The sequence below is a fragment of the Sitodiplosis mosellana genome, unplaced genomic scaffold (assembly GCF_009176505.1).
Source record: "Sitodiplosis mosellana isolate CC-2019 unplaced genomic scaffold, AAFC_SMos_1.0 Smas_scaffold_6226, whole genome shotgun sequence".
NCBI lineage: Eukaryota > Metazoa > Arthropoda > Insecta > Diptera > Cecidomyiidae > Sitodiplosis > Sitodiplosis mosellana.
The window spans coordinates 17,871,481-17,889,531 of NW_022601467.1; the positions used below are offsets into that span (position 1 = coordinate 17,871,481).

Sequence of the window (18,051 nt, forward strand, 5' to 3'; positions counted from 1 at the left end):
AGGGAAATGGTTTTTTTGGTGTTCTGAAAATGACATGAAATAACCATATATATGCATATATATGATTTTATTTATAGCTAAACTAAAGGCGGCCATCGGTCGAACTCTCTCTCTTTGTCAAAGTCAAAAGCACATTTATGCAACTAAACAGTAACAGTCCATACTAACTCGATTTTATTTTCCAGTTTTCGTCAAGAATATTGTAAATGTTTGAAAACTATACTCACACAAAATAAACATTAAAAATAAACGCTTACCAAACGTTCAGACGATGTGTGTTTTTCTCATTCCCTCTTTCTCTATCTCTATCTCTTTCCACCTCTCAACACTTTGGGCTACGATTGACGTCTAATTGATATCCGTGGGAACGGTTATTGACGTCCTATTCCGAAGGTAAAACAAATCTCACATGATATTTATGATAACAAATAAATAATTATTATAATAAAACAATCGGTGATTTATGTATATATATATAATGAAATTTCCTTGGTTTTTATTTACCTTTCGTTCATTTGAATAAATATTCAGTGAAAAATGAAAAAAAAATCTCAAATACAATTTGATTAGACTCAACCATTATAGCCGTACAGTTACATGGAATCTCTCACGTAGATTCACTTAAATTACGAACAGACCGAGAAAAAAAATTGAATAAACAAGACAAATTTAACTAATTGCATGCATGGATTTGTATTTGGTGTGGTGCGGTGTCGGCATGTCTATTTGTGACTATTTAATAATATTGAAGCGTCTAACGATTTGTGTTGAACGAATGTGAATATCACCAAATGACACTCAAAACCGAGATTCATTTAATTGATGGTGTTTAATCGTTTCTCTCTTTTCTTTTTTTTTTCGTGGGTTCGCATTTTGTTGCAACAAGCCAAATCCGCATTGATTTGTGTGCGCATTTTTCATATCCACATTGCACCCAGCTGCTGGCCATGATTAGGATATAAAACCGTTTGTGTTTTTTTTTTCTTTTGCGCAATTAATTTCGATTGACATTAACAGTTTTGTTTGAGTGTAAATTCACATTGGCGGTCAAATGTTATGAACAATTTACTTTTGTAACTAGCTGAATGCAATTCTTTATTTCACTGTCGCTATGTGCCGACTCTCATTGCCCACTCTTCACCCTTTTCGTTGTCATTATTTGTGCGGCAATGCACACACATTAATTTTGTATATCTCTCTCAATGCGCATATAAAATATAAACTTCTGAATAAATATTGAAAAGTTAACATAAAATTTGTGTTGGTCGCATCCGAAACGCACACGCGGTTTCCAATGGATAGGTTGGTCGGTGCGGGTCCAGCGTATCTCTTTTACAATTGCTGTATGCTTAAATTTTGTTCGTTGATTTCATATCAATTTTTATGTTGTGGCTATAGTGTCATTAGCATTAACGTGTTTTAGCATTAAATTTGATATCCGGAGTCAATATGCGCATTTTAATTACACCACATTTGGATTTATTTCATATTTGCTCATCTCTCTTAACTATAATTTAGTATAATGATTATTAATACTATTACTAAATTTTGCAAAATGTAATGCCATAATCATTCATTTAATTTGTGCTTCTTCAGACGCACATTTGTTTCACGCCTGCACTCTTTCCACCCCTTTCTCTCTCTCTCTCTCTCTCTCTTTCTCTCTCTCTCTCTACCCATATCGCGTTGTTCACTGTCTTTTTTTTGCCGGATTTTCTACTCTACAATTTGCGGTACGAAAATGATGTTTTGGACAATAATAAATTTAATTTTATGTTTCATTCGATTAGCATCTACACAAAAATCTGTACTATTACTAATTTTAATTGTATAGAATTTGCTCTTGTTTATAAACAGCATGGTACGCATTTCGTATCAATACGTAGGGGAAACATGATTCAAGTAGGTCCATTGTCAAAAATGGTGATTCTTCAACGATTTGAGCGAGTAGCAAATAGACTGATTCACGATTTCGGGTCGCTTCTTTGTCCGACTCTTGGCCCAAACGAAGCAATGATGAGCTGGCCAATGCAAGGAACTCCTTCATACGATCTTCAATATCATTTTGATTGCAAATTGTGAACATTGCACCGAATATATTATTGATGGCCAATGCCATGCAATGTGTATTGTTTGAATGAGCCTCAAGCGATGCACGATAAAATAGATTCTCGTTACGTGCCAACTTTGGAATTGATACGGCCACAAAGACCATGAGTAAACAGGCAATCAAATGTTCGCCTTCGTCGTTGTCGGGCTTTTGTGAACGCAACGCATTTGCAAGCGTTGGATCGACTTTGCACGTAAGACCAGCGGCCGAGGCCATTTCAGCCACCACTTTTATTGGATCATTAATTGGCAAGTGAGCTTGGAAGTCCTGGAATTATTTAAATGAAAAAGATAGCTTATTAATACATTTGAAAATGGAATTTGTTCGAATCGATTTGAGTCATTTCCAGGTGAAAAAAAAGGATTTAAATGACCGGTCACCTCCAAAATGAAATTAAATCAAATGATTTCCACTCACCTTAATTGAACTCAACAAAAATGGGATACGCGAGTCGAGCACATCAACCAGTGCTTCCTGTGCCAAATGGCGGAAACTCAGAATGACGCCGATGATTGTCATTCGTTGCAGTACGTTGTCAACTTGTTGCAGGCGTTTGAATTGTTCTTTCATTACTTCGGGCTTATCGAAGCTGGTTCGCAGTGTGATTAATACTTCTTTATTGAGAATTACCATTCGTTTGAGCTCTTGAACCTGATTTGCGATGTGCCACATTAGCGTTTCGTTGAGCAATTTAATGCCATACGGGCCAATTAATTCACCCAATGCACGTAATTCATTTACATCGGAGAATTCTTCGGGATTGAATGGAATGCAGCCCTCCGGTGTGATGCTAACAAATGCTTGCTGATTTTTGGAGAAAACAATATTGCCGCCGCTAACGCGACGCAATAAAACATCCGAATACCAGGTGTTGTATAAAGATGCAATCGATTTTTCTCCATGTGTATCCATTGGCTGGGTTTGTTGCAGCAGGCAATTGTTGAACACACGTGTGATATCGATGTGAACGTAATTCTCCACCGTTTGTAGTACATTCATGTAGGCACGTACCGATGTCAACAGTTCGGATGGTTTGGCAATTTCCATTGTGTCTTGATTATACATCACCATGCCGACGAGTGCGCGTGAGAAGCGATTTTCCAAATGCTGACACAGATATTCACGAGGCGCAAATGCGTATTCCCATACATTTATCGTTTGACAATAGTTGATGGCGTAGCACAGTTCGGTGAGTGCCATATGCAATTTGTCCATTGTTGTTAGATCCTCACGCGTTTTTCGATAACTCTCGTCTCCCGGCTTGCGAATGTCCTCCAAATGCTTTTTACCCTTGCCTTTGTTTTTGCGACTGGCCGCAGCTGACAGAATTTTCGCACAATGTTTCGGCAACAATGCATCGGCCATGGTGCACTGTTCATCGCAAATGGTTGTTATAATGTTTTTAGCCTCTTTTGCCATTTCATCCAAAAACATATTCACCACGGACAATGAACGCTCACGAATGTGATGCCGTTCTTCCGGGCACATTTCGTGCGTACAATTTTGGAAATGACTACAAATCAATGGGAATGCAATTATGTAGCGATTTTGTGCCGGAAATTCCAAGCACATGTGAAATTGATCCTCGAACATTTTGCTGTAGAAGCAGAAAATGGACAAATCCGATGTTTCCACGAGAATCTCATCAAGATTGTCAACAACTTTTGTGTGAAACACCATGGAATCGATGAGACGTGCCATTTCAACGTGATCCATTATGCGAACCGCTGACTTTGACATACTCATCAACGATTGCAAACGGAACCAATCCAGCCGGAATGCACGAAAATCGAAAATTTCATTATCTTCCACCTGTTTCACGGTGACTGTGGCGGCCGTATTATACAACGATGACAACAATACACTCTCTTCTTCCGGACACACTTGCAGCTGTTGAATGCGAATATTCAAATCGGTCGCATCGAAACCGCACAAATATTGAATGTAGTAGCGTTGCATGACTTGACTGTATTTTCGAACCAATGCACGTAACTCTTCCATGTGGAACAACAGCTCGGGCAACTGACGATCGACTAGATCTTCCGTGGTCTTTCCTTTGCTCTTCACAATCGGCGGATTTTCGCTGTGTCTGCAAAAGAGAATTATTTTATTAGATTTTCTGCTTAGGTTCTTCTATCTCTAGTCTCATAACAATTTCATAGCATACACGTACCTCAGAAGCCAAAGAATTTCATCGCGTGCAAAACAAAGGCCAATGAACACCAACAACGCTTTGGGTCCCAGCAATCCCGGTTGATCGGTCATAATGAGAGCCAACTCCTTTAGAGCTGTTCGCAGAAATTTGCGTCGTTCGCGATGCAAGAAGCTGGCCTTTTGTATGGCATGATTGTAGCAGTCTTTGACCTCTGAAATACGTTTGCTGTATCCCTTCATGCCGTCGAACGTATTCTGAATGTATTGATGAATGTGAATGACTTCATCGCGAAACAGTGCGATGACCCAGCTTGATTCGAGTGCTGAAATCCACATTTGTGTTGCATTCGACGCCTGTCCCAACAGTTGATGATTTAATAGCAGGCCAAATATGATCCAGCGATCCATTGTTTCCAGTGACACGTATTCGCATGACATGGTATCGGTTTTGGATGCTTTTAACAGCATTGCGGGATTTCCAACCAAACTCAAAATTTGCAATTCACGCCATTTCTCCGCCGATAAATTCCGCATGGGATAGATTTGTGTGAGCGACAACAATGCACTTGACAAGAGCCGACTGTGCGGAATGAATTCTTCGGAGAGTTTTTTCAGCGGCACATCATAGTCGATAATCATTTGGCCTAAACGTGGAAAATTCTGATCGCTTTGATTGTGTTGCATTTCGTAGGCTGCATTGAATAGACCCAAAACGGCTTTGCGATCTTCGACACGTGACAACAACACCATGAGTGACACATACGTGGTGACCAAGTCCAAGTAATTCCTGGTCAATTCAAAGTTCACCGTGAGATCCAAGTGGATTTGGCAGGCGTCCATTGTGGTGAGTATTTCGCACACATTGTCCTTAAAATCGAGCAAATCAACGAATGTGTAGTAATACAGTGATAACGATTTGATAATTTCCGTTTTGATGTTTGCAATAGCCGCTAAGCCTTTGACGTCTATGTTTGGGAATCGTTTGATGATGAACTTGATAGCCGATTCCAATGATTTGTCCGACAAAAAGGCCGGCTTCGATTTTGTGTCACCGCATGCCTTTTTTATATTATAGATTCGTGTCAGAATGCCTACACCACGGTCATTTAAAATGACTAATTTTTCGGAGATTTTCTGTTGGCTTGCGTTCAACGATCGAGCCATATTTATGTTTCACGTACTGCTAACAATTGCTTGTCGATTGAAGAAGAGGAAAAAAAAACTGATAATAATTGCACGATAACTAATCTTTCCGCAACACCTTCGCAGCACACAATGCTAGTAATGATTCAGAGCCAACCAAAATAATCGAGGCTATTTTCAATGGTTGACCAACTTTCAGCAGATCCAAATGTGTTCTCATCTGTTTCGTATATTTACTCTCTAATCTGATGCATGCGATGCATTACCCCATACCGCACAAACCAGCAAATCACCACCGAAAAAATAAAACAGAACCAAACAAGAGAAAAACAAATAAAACAATTTAATTAAAATGCACTTAATACATTGGCAAACATTGCAATTGAATTAGTGTTTGTGTGTGTGTGCGGATGGTATCAGTGGAGTGTAACAATTGATGCACAAATGTAAAATCAAATTAAACCCAGCAAAGAGAAGAGAATTTTTGTGCAACGCCCTGATGAACACCGCACACACAGTGTATATATGGAAATACTTAATACTCATAACAATAATAACAATAATAATTGCTCTTTCCTCTGTCACAATCAACAATGAACAGAGAAAAAAAAATTACTAAAATTTAACTGCAATTCAATTGGATTTCATTCGTTTTGCACTCGCACAAACTCACAATAGATTTTCTTTGGGTTGTTTATGTGACCGACGAATAAAAATTGAAAACAATCGAATAAAAATCGGCGTAAAATTATCAAAATAACAAGAAAAAAAAATCGCTAAAGTCACAAATGAAACATTTACCGTGTTGAGAATGATGCATACAAACATGTCATCAAAATGTCATAGGCCTTTTTATCATCACTTCGTCTGTGTATGTGCGTGTGTGTGTGTCTATATGCAGCCGCCATCGTGCGTGAGTTTAGCCCGCATTTTGACGTATGGCCACATGCAGTCGTGACACATGCGTGTTTGACAGTATCTTGCGGCCTATTCACCGATCGACTTTTTATCTAAAATGCAAATAATAAAATCATTCATTTTTGCTTCGTATCGATTCTAAATTTTAAATTTATTGACTAACGAACATTTTTCGCATCGAATCATTTTGAACGTTGTTCCAGTGTGAAATAAATGTGGTATTTTCTTTTGTTCGAAACAGTTTTGCGCACCGACTACATACACTTCTTTTTTTTTTGTTACCGAGAGCATCTGTCAAGTTCAGTTGCCCAGGCCTGGCACTATTAATCGGAGTAAAATGTTTCTAAAAAAAATTTGTTCGTTTATAAATAGATTTTCTTCCCGAAAATAAAGAAACAGACAAAACAGCTATACATCAAAAACAGCTAAATTGCCGTTTTTGTTCTTGCTATTGTTTCAATACTTTTGTTTGATCATTGATTCATTCTGTTCGGTTCTAAATTCGGTTTCGGCTGTTTGTTGATATTAATTTGTCATTTTTGGTCGACAAATACCAATTAATCATGGTAAGTTTCATTCAAAAATAATCGATTTTCTTCTTTGAAATGTATTTGGTTATGTTTGACTTTTTGAAATTTTCACGAATTATATTTTGCTTTACATAAGAAGAATATGTGCGAGGCAGTTAATTAGTGTCATATTTTCTTATACATGCTAAATGGTGTTAATGAACTTCTTCCTGCCTTACCATGTCGATACGCTATTCACATTACACATAATGTTGATCCAATTTTAATTCCATTCGGTTACGAAAATTAATAATTGAAATACCAATGATTTTTTGCAATTGTAACAGGCTTTGCTCGGCGCACAACTAGTGATGACATTGATTATGGTCAGTGTGATACAGAAATTAAGCCCGCATTATTCATTAGCCAAATGGATTTTGTGTTCGACCGGTTTAATTCGATTTCTTCATCCCACCGATAATGAATTGAAAACCCTTGCCGGTATGTATTGATTCCGTATTTATTCGGTCGTACGGTAGGAATGCATGACCATAAATGATTATTTCGATTGTGTTTTGCAGGTGTTCCGAAAAGTATGCACAAAACGAAAAAAGAGCATCGGCACAGCAAATACAGCAACGGAAATGATGATAAATCGCACACATTTCATGTACCAAGAAATTTAGACATTCAATTGGAAGTGACTAAAGTGACACCATTCGATGTAATAAATCTGCGATATTACACCGAATACCAATGGCTAGTCGATTTCAGTCTGTACGCATGCATCATCTATGTCATCTCGGAAATTTACCATTATTACATACCGCTAAAAGAGGAGGTCAATTTGAGCATGATGTGGTGTCTTTTAGTTGTATTTTTTGCATTGTAAGTTGACCGCTCGACAGTTTCATATTCGACGCAGAAATGGTTGATTGTTTTTTCTAAAGATCATTTTCGATTCTATTTGCAGTAAACTACTGATTTCACTCACCGTGCAATACTTCAAAAGTGATGAGTCAATCGGTGAACGCTCCACTTGTATCGTTACCGGTTTGGTCTATTTGTTGATCGCAATGATTGTTCTCATTGTTGATGAGAACACATTGGAAATCGGCTTGGAACAAGCATACAAGAGTTTCAACGAAAGTGCTTCGGTGTACCTGGAGGAACGAGGAGTTTCTTCATCGTAAGATTTATTTTGATTATTAGGTCTTTTGAATTCGATGACAATATTTCATATCACTTCATCAATACTTTCTTCAAATTCTATCGCGTCGTTCTAATTTTTCAAATCCACATTGTACTTTCAGTGGACCGGCATCAAAAATCATTGTGAAATTTTGTATAGCAGTATCGTGCGGTATTCTAGGTGCCATTTTCACATTTCCCGGTCTTCGTATGGCTCGAATGCATTGGGACTCCCTAAAATACTGCCGTGAAAGTAAATTCTTGAAATTGATATTGAACATCAGTTTCGTGCTGCCATTTATCATTGTAATCCTATGGATTAAACCAATAAGCCGTGAAACGTTGACAAATCGCGTATTTGCCGGCATGGATCATCCATTGTAAGTAATTTTTTTTATTCTTTGCTTTGATCATTTTTTCTAATTTGATTAATTTTTCTATTTCAGGCTGACGCCAGAAGCCTTTGACGTAATACGCTTTCTACTCATTATACTTGCTGTTGCGTTGCGTTTGATCTTGATGCCAATCTATTTGCAAGCATATCTGAATTTGGCGTATGATCGATTGGAAGAGCAGAAAAAAGAAGCCGGTCGAATAACAAATGTTGATTTACAGAAAAAGGTGCGAATCATCCGGTAATTCGAAACGAAATTGATTTTCTTTTACTAATTGATTGTCAATTGAATTGCAGATTGCGTCAATATTTTATTATTTATGTGTGGTGACGCTGCAGTATGTCGCACCGATTTTGATGTGCTTGTACTTTGCCTTAATGTACAAAACGTTGGGTGGCTACAGCTGGACTGATCTGTTTGCCAATAACACCACCAACAGCAACCTAACCAGCACAATCCCGGTAAAGGAGTCAATTGTAACTACAACACTAGGTGATCCTGATTTTGATGATGAGCCATTAGAATCACTTGATAAAACGATCCTCGAATCGGCCAAGGAATTGCAATCATCTTTTCATGGATTGAAAGCGGTAAGCTATGGGAAAAACTCACATTGAATCATTTTTACCATCGTCAATATTGTTGTATGGTATTTTATTTTATTTTATTCATTTTATTTTTGCTCTAATCCAGGTGTTCACCACCGATGTGTATCGAGGCCTATTTGGATTTGCGACGTGGTGGACGTGCTTTGTGTGGTTTGCAGCATCGTCATTAGGAATGATCTATCAATCATATTTCACCAAATTCTAAATCAACCATTTTCTCTGTCTCTGTGCATTTTGCCTCAAAATACTTCAGTATCGTACACACACACACATACACACAAAATTGTAAACGATATGCGCCTCATTTCGAGTGAAATGTTTGTAAATATGTTCATTTTCTCGGTCATTTCTGGAATCGAAATTAATTTTTGTTTTCTTCTGAAAATGCCGCGCGACATTGACTACAAAGTATTGAATTGTTACGTTTGTAAACTTAATTCTAAGTTACCATTAAAACACGTATTGAGCAAATTTCCTTCGGAACGAAATCAATTTTATAAATAATAATTTAGTAGGCATAGATGAAACAAAAATGAAATAATTTATTTGTAAACGTTTTACACAAGTAAATTGAATGGAAAAACCTCTGAATCTGAAAAGTGTTTTATTTTGACTCAATTGTAAAAGGTAGAAATCGAATTAGTACGTTACCTGCGAATTTTTCGAATCGATTTCGTTGGAATCAGCGTGAAGAGTTATGAAAACACACACAAGAAGAAAAATACCATTGAGACACAATTGATTTTAACATCATAGCTAAATTATATTTTTTTTTGGTTTTTGTTTTGTTCAGTCCACTCAAAATGTTCATTGATAATAATGATCTAACAATTTGTTTAACTAATACATTGTTATCGCTTTTGTAAAGTCGTAAGTTGAAAAGCGAATCGCCCTGTGTCTGTGTTTTTTTTTTCTTTATTCTTTTTCTTCTCTTCTACTCAATGAAAGACAACATTAAAATGCACTTGAATACAATTCCAGTGCATTAAATAGAATTCAACCCATTTGTGTTTATAATCGACATTCTTTCGAAGTTCCATGCATTAAATGCCCGTTGCTTGGATCAAAAGTTTATTGACTATGATATGAATTTATCGAAAGAATAAAGGATTCGGAAATTATTCGAAATTACTTGAAAGCGTACTCAATTGTCTACTACGGGTTTGTCCACCTCAGTTTTGTGTGTGAGAGATATAAAAAGAAAACAAAGCCCAAAATAGCCAAGATGAAACAAAATATTGGCGCAATTTTTCGTTTCACATTGACTGAGGCTTAACAAAAAGCTTATTACACATAGATCAATTGTTTTTTTTTGTCTCTAACGTCGTTATATAAAAGCCGTAAGTATATATATATTTTTTTAACATACATTCGTAATTCTCTGTGTTTAAATATTAATCAATAAATATCTCTTTTAAATTCAATATTTGGTTTGCTTAATTTTCTTTTCTCTCTTCAAAATGTTGGTCAGTTTTGTGTTGTTTGCTGACTAAAATGGAAAACAATGACGAACCAGAGGGAAATTACTTCAACTGTTCTTCGGTTGGTTCGTATTCCGTCGAATTCAGTGGTAGTTGTTATTTCTTTCTTGTCGCTTGTTGATTAGAATGAAATGCGGTGCGATTCGATGCGGATTCTGAAGATATGCTGATTCATACCGACATTGAAAATCGACTTTCAAGTTGCATTTATCAAAATAAATTTGGTTTTTGTTCAGTTTGATTTTTTTTTCTCGAAATGTGTGTTTGTCTTTTAAATGTTTCGTGTACACAGTACAACGTTTGGTAAGTGTTTTGTCCTATTTTCATTCGGAATCGAATAGACATATCCAAACTATTCCAGTAGATTTCGTCTGTGTATATGGAGTATAACTACGTCTTATTACGCTTTACGTATGTTTTCTTTTTTTAATTAAATAGCTCGTCACTAAGTGATGATTTGCACAGGCCGGTGTATGCTTCTGAACGGTGTAGTTTAACCGGCGTTGGTGGCTGTAATAGAAAAAAATTGTGAGAAAACATTTTTTTTTTCCTTGTCATAAGAACTTCTGAAATGAATACTTCGGCCGTTTCGATGACACACGGTAATAGTTCATCCAGAGAATTGGGCGTAAGCGGGCTAGGAGTTTTTAAGGCGATTGCAGCGGCGCGAGATACGGCACCACCGACGATTACATGCGGATCAGTAATTATAATATGCGGTTTATTTTGAATTAATTGCTGCTGTTGCTGTAAACGGGTCAAACGAAGCTTCATTTCCTGGCGCATCTCCTTTTGTTGTAGCTCCTTTTCGAAACGCGCTGCACTGTAGCTTTTTATCGAAGAGCTTGTGCTGTGCACGGATGCTAGAGATGGTCTTCTTGAACCTATATTACCATGTGAAAATGTACATTCGAAATGGGAAAAAAACAAAACGAAAAAAAAAACCAAACAGAAATATATCAATTGTCCAGTTTTTCTACTCCCGAATAAATTTCCAGTTCACACAAAGTATTGTACAAAGGTATAAATAAATTGTTGAGAGAAAAATAAACAAATCGGCTGTTATTTGAAGAAAATCAAAAACCATGAAAAAAAAATTCAGAAAAAAAAACAAATCATGCGATTAGAGAGCGTGAAGTTGTTCAATTAGTTTGAATGCACTCACAGTTACGTTGAGACATAAGAAAATATGCAATATGCGATACATGCACCGAGCAGAGTTTAAAAACGACAAAGAACATCTTTTTTTTTAAATATTCAAAATGTGTTTGTTTGTGTGTATGTGTGTTTCAAATGATGAGCTGTTGTCATTGCCCATCATATTGTCGAAATCGAAAAACAGTGAATAAAACTAAAACAAAAACAAAATCCAAAAGAAACGAAAAAAAACAACAACAACAGTGAACAGCGTGTACAACAAATTACCCACATTCTACACACTTTTTTGGTGACCGAAAGCGACAAAATAACACGTTGCGCTGTGAAAGACTGCACATGCTATAAAACATCCTGTTTGTGTTTCAACTGAAAACAAAAAAACTTGTGATAATCAACAAAATAAAAGCCAAAAGCGAATGCAATGTATTATCCGTGTTTGATTATCATTAAAATGAAAGAGTGCCCATTTTTTTGCGGTTGTTATTGCTTTAAAAAAAAATTCTCTGATGTGGATTTTGGATTGAATTTCCTTGATTTTATTTTTTTTTCCTTAAAATGAATATATTAATCGAAAATTGAAGTGATAAAAGAATAACGGAAAAAAAGTCGTATGTATTTGAAAAAAGATAAGAAAAAAATCAAAGTTTACGTAAAATCAAATGTGTAAAGACAAAGGGAGTCAAAAACTTATTGAAAATTCAAAACGTTTACCAAAAAACATCACCGCCATATTGCTCAATCTGCTTACATTTCTGTAGTAAACTACGCTGTTTTATTTCTGTCTCTCTCATTTATCTTTTACTTTTATTCTCTTTCCCTCTTTTTCTCTCATCCTTACACTTTCGCTCTCACCCACCCCTCTTTCACTTGAATGGAAATAATGTAAAATGTGTCAGTTGCGAAAGGCAACATGAATCATGAAATGAATTTTCATATGTGATTGTCTTGTTTGAATTGCCATTCGTGTTTTCATCTTATTTGATTTGCGCTTACGTCCTTATCTTAATTGGCATTTGGCCAACAGGCACACATATTTCTTGTTCTTCTTTTTCTTTTTCTTCTTCGTTTGTTGATATTGATGCGAATGGAAATGGGCTTGTATACGACAACAAGTCATTGAGGGAAATCTAGGACACAATATCTGATAAACATAATTTTTGAGAACAATCACATGGAATGAATTGGAATCAAGTGAAGGCAATGCAACTGGGAAAATGTTCGCTTAACTGCTTTTTTTCCGCATATTCTTTCTCTCGAGCGTTTTTCAATCATCTCTCCCTCTCCCATTTTCTTTTTGTCTGTCACTATTTTGCTCTTTCGCGCTCTATCTCACATTTTGTACGGAGCTTTCAAATCGAAACTAAAACTTGTCCACCGTAAAAATAAATAAATCCGAACCAAACGAAACGGGTGAGGAAATGAGGAACTCAGTGTTGTTCTTTCTAATGATATTTTATCAATTGCTACCATAGAATTTCATTTTTACAATCGAAACAAAAAAGGATAATTTAAAAGACACAATTAAATGAGACAAGAAAAACGCATTCAATTCGAGAATTAAATGAAATGCCACAAGATGATTCGAAATTAAAAACTAAACGATGAAAATGATTAAAATCTCATTCGAAAGGATGCGGTAGTCAGTTTTCAACGATGAGAAAAATTAACAACGACAAAAAATGATACCATTGATAAATGAAAATTACATCGAAAAAAGAACCTACTTAAAAACTGATACGATAAATAATCCATTTTCCAATACAAAAACAAAAACAATTGTAGAATTCATCCAACCAAAACATTATCTCCGAGGGAGAATCGAACTGAAGAAAAAAATTGTGTGTGTTCATAAATGCTGTTGTCTATTGGTTTCAATTTTCAGACCAACCAAAAAGGAAACAAAAAAGGGGAAAAATGTCGGGTATAAAAAAAATAAACAGAATTTCAATCAAATTTACTGATTTCAACGGCATCAATACACAGATTACATGTACGAATACAACAATGAAGCTTGACAAACATAACAAAAATATGTCAACAAAAGAGACGCCGTTCCAAAACATACATCGAACGAACCAACGAACGAACGAATTCGAATTGTGGATGTAGTTTTTATTTGTTTGTTTGTTTTTCGTTTATTTGTGTGTAATTGTTGGCTGTCGTTCATGGCATATGGCTTCGATGGGATCAAATTAAATATTCTATTTTATTTTTTTTGTGTGTGTCTCTTTCAAAAATCTCCGAGATTTCTGTTTAATGATTGTTTTGTTTTTTTTTTTGGTTGAAAAAATATGTTTTTTTCTGTTTTTTTTTATTGACAACAAATCAGAAATTTTACCGCGACTCGAGCCGTCTCACACGCTGGTGACGGAAGTGCGCCCATTTCAATGGTGGTTCCATTGCCAAGACTATTTAAATCATCGTCACAATTATCCAAGCCACGTTTTAATAGCTTTGTCAATATGCGTGCCGTATTTGGTGGCAATTCTAATGTCAATTGGTTGCGCTGTTGTTTCAATTGCTTCTGCAAATGTTTCTTCATATTCTCGTCACTATTTCGTTGACTGGTATTTTTACTGGTAGCAGAAATGTGGCTTGAGATGAGCAATATGGCCGCGGACCTAGCTGCACCTGAACGACTTGTTGATACGAGCACCCCTTTGCTGCCCGATGAATTGGTATGCGGTGCACTCGATGGCCGACGATGACCATACGAACCGAATGAATTGCTTGAACGGATGCTCGCTGAACGTGACGATGGCCGGGCTGAATGAACTAAAATGGACGAATGGAACATTTCTAGGTGGAGGCTTTGGAAAACAAATCAATATGTTTGGTAAATGGAAGTCCAATAAAAATCACCTGTATCACTTGAATACATAATTGGCGGAGGTAAATTATTGTCATTAAAGTGTCGATGTCGTGGATACTTGGTTTTGGTAAACAAATGCAAAACCATACAGATGAGACCGGCCAAAACGGCAATCCCCGTTGAAACGCCCAGCAATGTTGGCAGATCCGATGTAAGTGTCGACATGTCTGAAAACATTAAACGAAACAAGAAGTCAATGATGCACACGGATGTGTCATGTGTCATGTATTTTATTGAAATTGGGGACAGTATACTCACCCTCAGTGCAGAACACTCGTTTGGTCGGCTTCAAATAGCTGACAGAGTGAAATCCGTGCACGCACTGACACAATGCATTATGCCGAATTTGAATACACAATGAATTGATATCATTATGCATACAAGTTTGATCATAAAAGCATTGTTCACCCAATTTTTTCGCTGCACAGAAGTAAAGAATTTCGTTAATGAATAGAATACAAAACTAGAATTGAAATGTGTATGTTTGAGTAACTAACGTTTGGCACATCCTTTTAATAGACCGATAACAACGGGATATTTCTTTTCGCAGATGCAGGTATTTGTCGCTTTATCACAAATCACATGATGCAATTTGATATTGCACCAGCCTCTCTCGCATGGCGAACCAACATACATTCCTTTTGCTGTAAATGAAGTAAAACAGACAAAAGCACCATTGAAATAATCTCACTTGGCAGACAGAATGAAACTGGCACACACACACACACACACACACACTAAGGTCATGCCAGCCCATGTAATTACCCGATTTGTTTGATAGCAGCTCTTTGTATTCCTTATCATCATCTTGATCGTCTTCAAAGTATTCGTCGTCAGCAACGGCGACGGCGGCGGCGGCGGCAGCGGCATCGGCATCGGCAGCAACCCCAATATTTTCCACTTTAACAGCCATTACAATGTGATCCATTTCGTTGGATGTCTTTATACGTTCGTCGTTGGTGCTGCCTTTGATTTGGCTCATCGTCGTAATTTCGGCCAAAACAATGGCTGGCGATTTTATCAAAAATTGGCTATAAATTAGTAGCAGAAGCACATAAAACAGTCCATGGCTACTGTATTCGTAGCAAGATGTGACGTGCCGACGCTTTCGGTAGAACAAACGTTGAACGACCATGCAAAGTGACGGCGACATCAAATCACATTTCAGATCGGTTTCGTGTTTTATCATCTTGATAAAATCAACACAACAATTTTTGGATTCGCAGTCGATGTCGTGCAATAATAGTAATAATAACCAAATGAAGGCATTTGAAAAATCACTTGTGTGAACACTTTCTTACGTGGATTTTATGAACATTTCTTTTTTTTTCGTTTATTGTTTCAACATTTCTTAAGCCCAGTGTGTCTTAAGACAATGTCAAATCCGAAAAGCAAAAAAATAATGAAAACAATTACTGTAAACGCTAAATAACAATAACGCCAACATTTAACGTTGGTTTCGATAAAAAGTTGCGTTTCAGCTTACACACACTGGTCCTGCTAATGCGTCAATTAAGTGTGTAATTTTTCGTTGACACGCAACATACATGTAGAAATTCATTTAGGGGTGAGAGAGAATGGAAAATGTGTGTAACGCACGTTTCGTTTCGTTTTGGAATTTCGCGTTGTAACATTGTGAGTGTGGCAAGGCGAAAAACACATCAGCACCATCACCACCGCATTGCATGCCATGCGAATTATGCAAATTGAACATTTAATAACAGCAAATGCGAACAAAAGTAGCGCGAGACCACTCAACGGTTAAAGAGTTTCCGAAACATATCATGATAACTACATTGTCAACCGTGTCAAAAGGGAGCAAACAACTAAATTAATTGCCAGTGAATCACAATTTAACACTTGTAGCAATGCATTCTGTCGCAATGTTGACGATGGTGAATCAAAGCTCCATCGTACGATTTATGGTTGCATTACTCTCTCTTTCTAAAACATTTCACTCATTTTTGTTTTTCTTTTTTGCTTCGGCTCCTTTGTTTCAATCTATTTTAAGAAAGCACATCCAAGAATTAGTGCACTATTGATTTTTCAATGAGGGCAGTAACGAATACGATGCAATTTTTATTCTTCGTCTCCTTTTTTTTTGTTGTCTGGTGGTATAGTTTATCAACTTTTCTCCACTAGACAATTGGTCAATTGTGCTATTGCCGTTGTAATTTATTGGCACAACTGAAATTTTAATGGAATATTTATTGAACTATTGCGCGAAATGTTTTGAACTCAATCGCACCACCGAAATGTTTATCAACTTGTGTCCGCTTCACTGACTGTGTTTGTCTTTTTGCACACCAAGAATGTCCTGTTGCCTCACAATTCCATTAAAAAAATAAAATTAAATCCGATTATGCAATGCTTCATGTTTTCCTTTTTTTTCTTTATTTCGAAAATGAGAACAGTCATTTTTGCCTTCACACTGAAACACATTGTTTGTTTTGTACAAAATGTCTATTATTATTATTGTAAAGAAGTTAATATGTAATGAGCACTACTTCACCGTTGCACAGAAAATAGCACAACACAATAGGAAAAAAAAAATAGCGCAAAACCCCTTCTGCTTGCAAACGGAGTACCGATGGATTCACCACCTCTGGATTGCTGCTGTATGAAATGACGGAGGAAAGGAGTGATGGCCCAGCTATTTTAAATGCCAACTTTGCCGATTGACTTTTTAGTTTAGAAGCGTGATATTTCGAAAAGCTACTTCATTCTCTTCTGTTTTCGTATTCGAATTTATTTTAAGGCGAATGAATGCATCGCGCGCGCCAACGATACGATACCACCACCACCACTACACGATTTTCGCAATGCCAAATGTTGAACGAATGCCAAAATCCAGTCACGAATTACCAAAACAATCGACTATTCGAACAATCAAATTCGTTGTTGCAATGTTTGTGCAATTTATTTATTTGACATCTTGTTGCTCGACATGGTTCATCTAACATATATTCAATGTTCGCTTAAAATATCTATTCTCCCTTTTGCCACAATTCAACTACAGCCAACCTGTAGTTTCGTAGTGTGTCTATGCCGTAAAGTCATTGGTTGAGTTAAAGAGTTGATGGGTGTGTGTGTGTGTGTGAGTTGAAGTATGTGTGCTACTTTAGTTTTCAAGAGCAAAAATTTTGCGCGCGCATTTTTCCTTCTGGCAGAGGAGAAGGAAGTATATTCAGTTGCGAAATCGGCACACCGTTAGATGGAGTGAATTGACCGTTCCGCTCATTGCCATTGGAATATCCAATGTTAAAATAGTTCGAAAGCCATTTCAACACATCTGACGCACACAGCAGTGCACCGAAGGTAATGTGGAAATATTGACAAGATGAGATGATCCATGCCGTTCACAAGGACGTGAGCTTTTGCAATTTCCATTTTGCAATAAGGTAAAAGCTTTGGCCGTAACGTTGAGATAACGCATCCATCGAACACTGAAGAAAACACTCCATCAAAAACAGCTTACCATTGCACTTTTTAAATGCATACACTCATTCAAA

The 18,051-nt window shown here is 36.7% G+C and overlaps 3 protein-coding genes across 9 annotated transcripts; 1 reads left to right on the forward strand and 2 right to left on the reverse strand.

The window, feature by feature from the left end:
• Positions 1 to 460: 460 nt before the first annotated feature.
• LOC129579155 (membrane-associated protein Hem) lies at positions 461 to 6,378 on the reverse strand. 5 transcript variants are annotated; one of them, XM_055468865.1, is made up of 4 exons: positions 6,209 to 6,378; positions 4,284 to 5,652; positions 2,528 to 4,199; positions 461 to 2,377 (listed from the first exon to the last, which is right to left on the reverse strand). In XM_055468865.1, exons 2-4 carry the CDS (start codon positions 5,426 to 5,428, stop codon positions 1,823 to 1,825), a joined length of 3,372 nt encoding a protein of 1,123 aa, XP_055324840.1. In that variant the 5' UTR covers positions 5,429 to 5,652; positions 6,209 to 6,378; the 3' UTR covers positions 461 to 1,822. The 5 variants fall into 5 exon arrangements, with proteins under 5 accessions (XP_055324840.1, XP_055324842.1, XP_055324839.1 ...); XM_055468867.1 differs by having other exon boundaries at positions 5,950 to 6,256; XM_055468864.1 differs by having other exon boundaries at positions 6,081 to 6,249.
• Positions 6,328 to 9,619, forward strand: LOC129579156 (transmembrane protein 161B). Its single transcript, XM_055468870.1, has 8 exons — positions 6,328 to 6,891; positions 7,182 to 7,335; positions 7,416 to 7,722; positions 7,808 to 8,023; positions 8,148 to 8,405; positions 8,472 to 8,646; positions 8,717 to 9,010; positions 9,114 to 9,619. Exons 1-8 carry the CDS (start codon positions 6,889 to 6,891, stop codon positions 9,231 to 9,233), a joined length of 1,527 nt encoding a protein of 508 aa, XP_055324845.1. The 5' UTR covers positions 6,328 to 6,888; the 3' UTR covers positions 9,234 to 9,619.
• Positions 9,620 to 9,766: 147 nt separating this feature from the next.
• LOC129579157 (uncharacterized) lies at positions 9,767 to 17,584 on the reverse strand. Of its 3 annotated transcripts, XM_055468871.1 has the most exons (8): positions 15,305 to 17,554; positions 15,037 to 15,183; positions 14,798 to 14,959; positions 14,530 to 14,706; positions 14,299 to 14,442; positions 11,950 to 12,033; positions 11,089 to 11,393; positions 9,767 to 11,019 (listed from the first exon to the last, which is right to left on the reverse strand). In XM_055468871.1, exons 1-8 carry the CDS (start codon positions 15,726 to 15,728, stop codon positions 10,936 to 10,938), a joined length of 1,527 nt encoding a protein of 508 aa, XP_055324846.1. In that variant the 5' UTR covers positions 15,729 to 17,554; the 3' UTR covers positions 9,767 to 10,935. The 3 variants fall into 3 exon arrangements, with proteins under 3 accessions (XP_055324846.1, XP_055324847.1, XP_055324848.1); XM_055468872.1 differs by lacking the exon at positions 11,950 to 12,033 and having other exon boundaries at positions 15,305 to 17,553; XM_055468873.1 differs by lacking the exon at positions 9,767 to 11,019 and having other exon boundaries at positions 11,253 to 12,033; positions 14,006 to 14,442; positions 15,305 to 17,584.
• Positions 17,585 to 18,051: the final 467 nt, after the last annotated feature.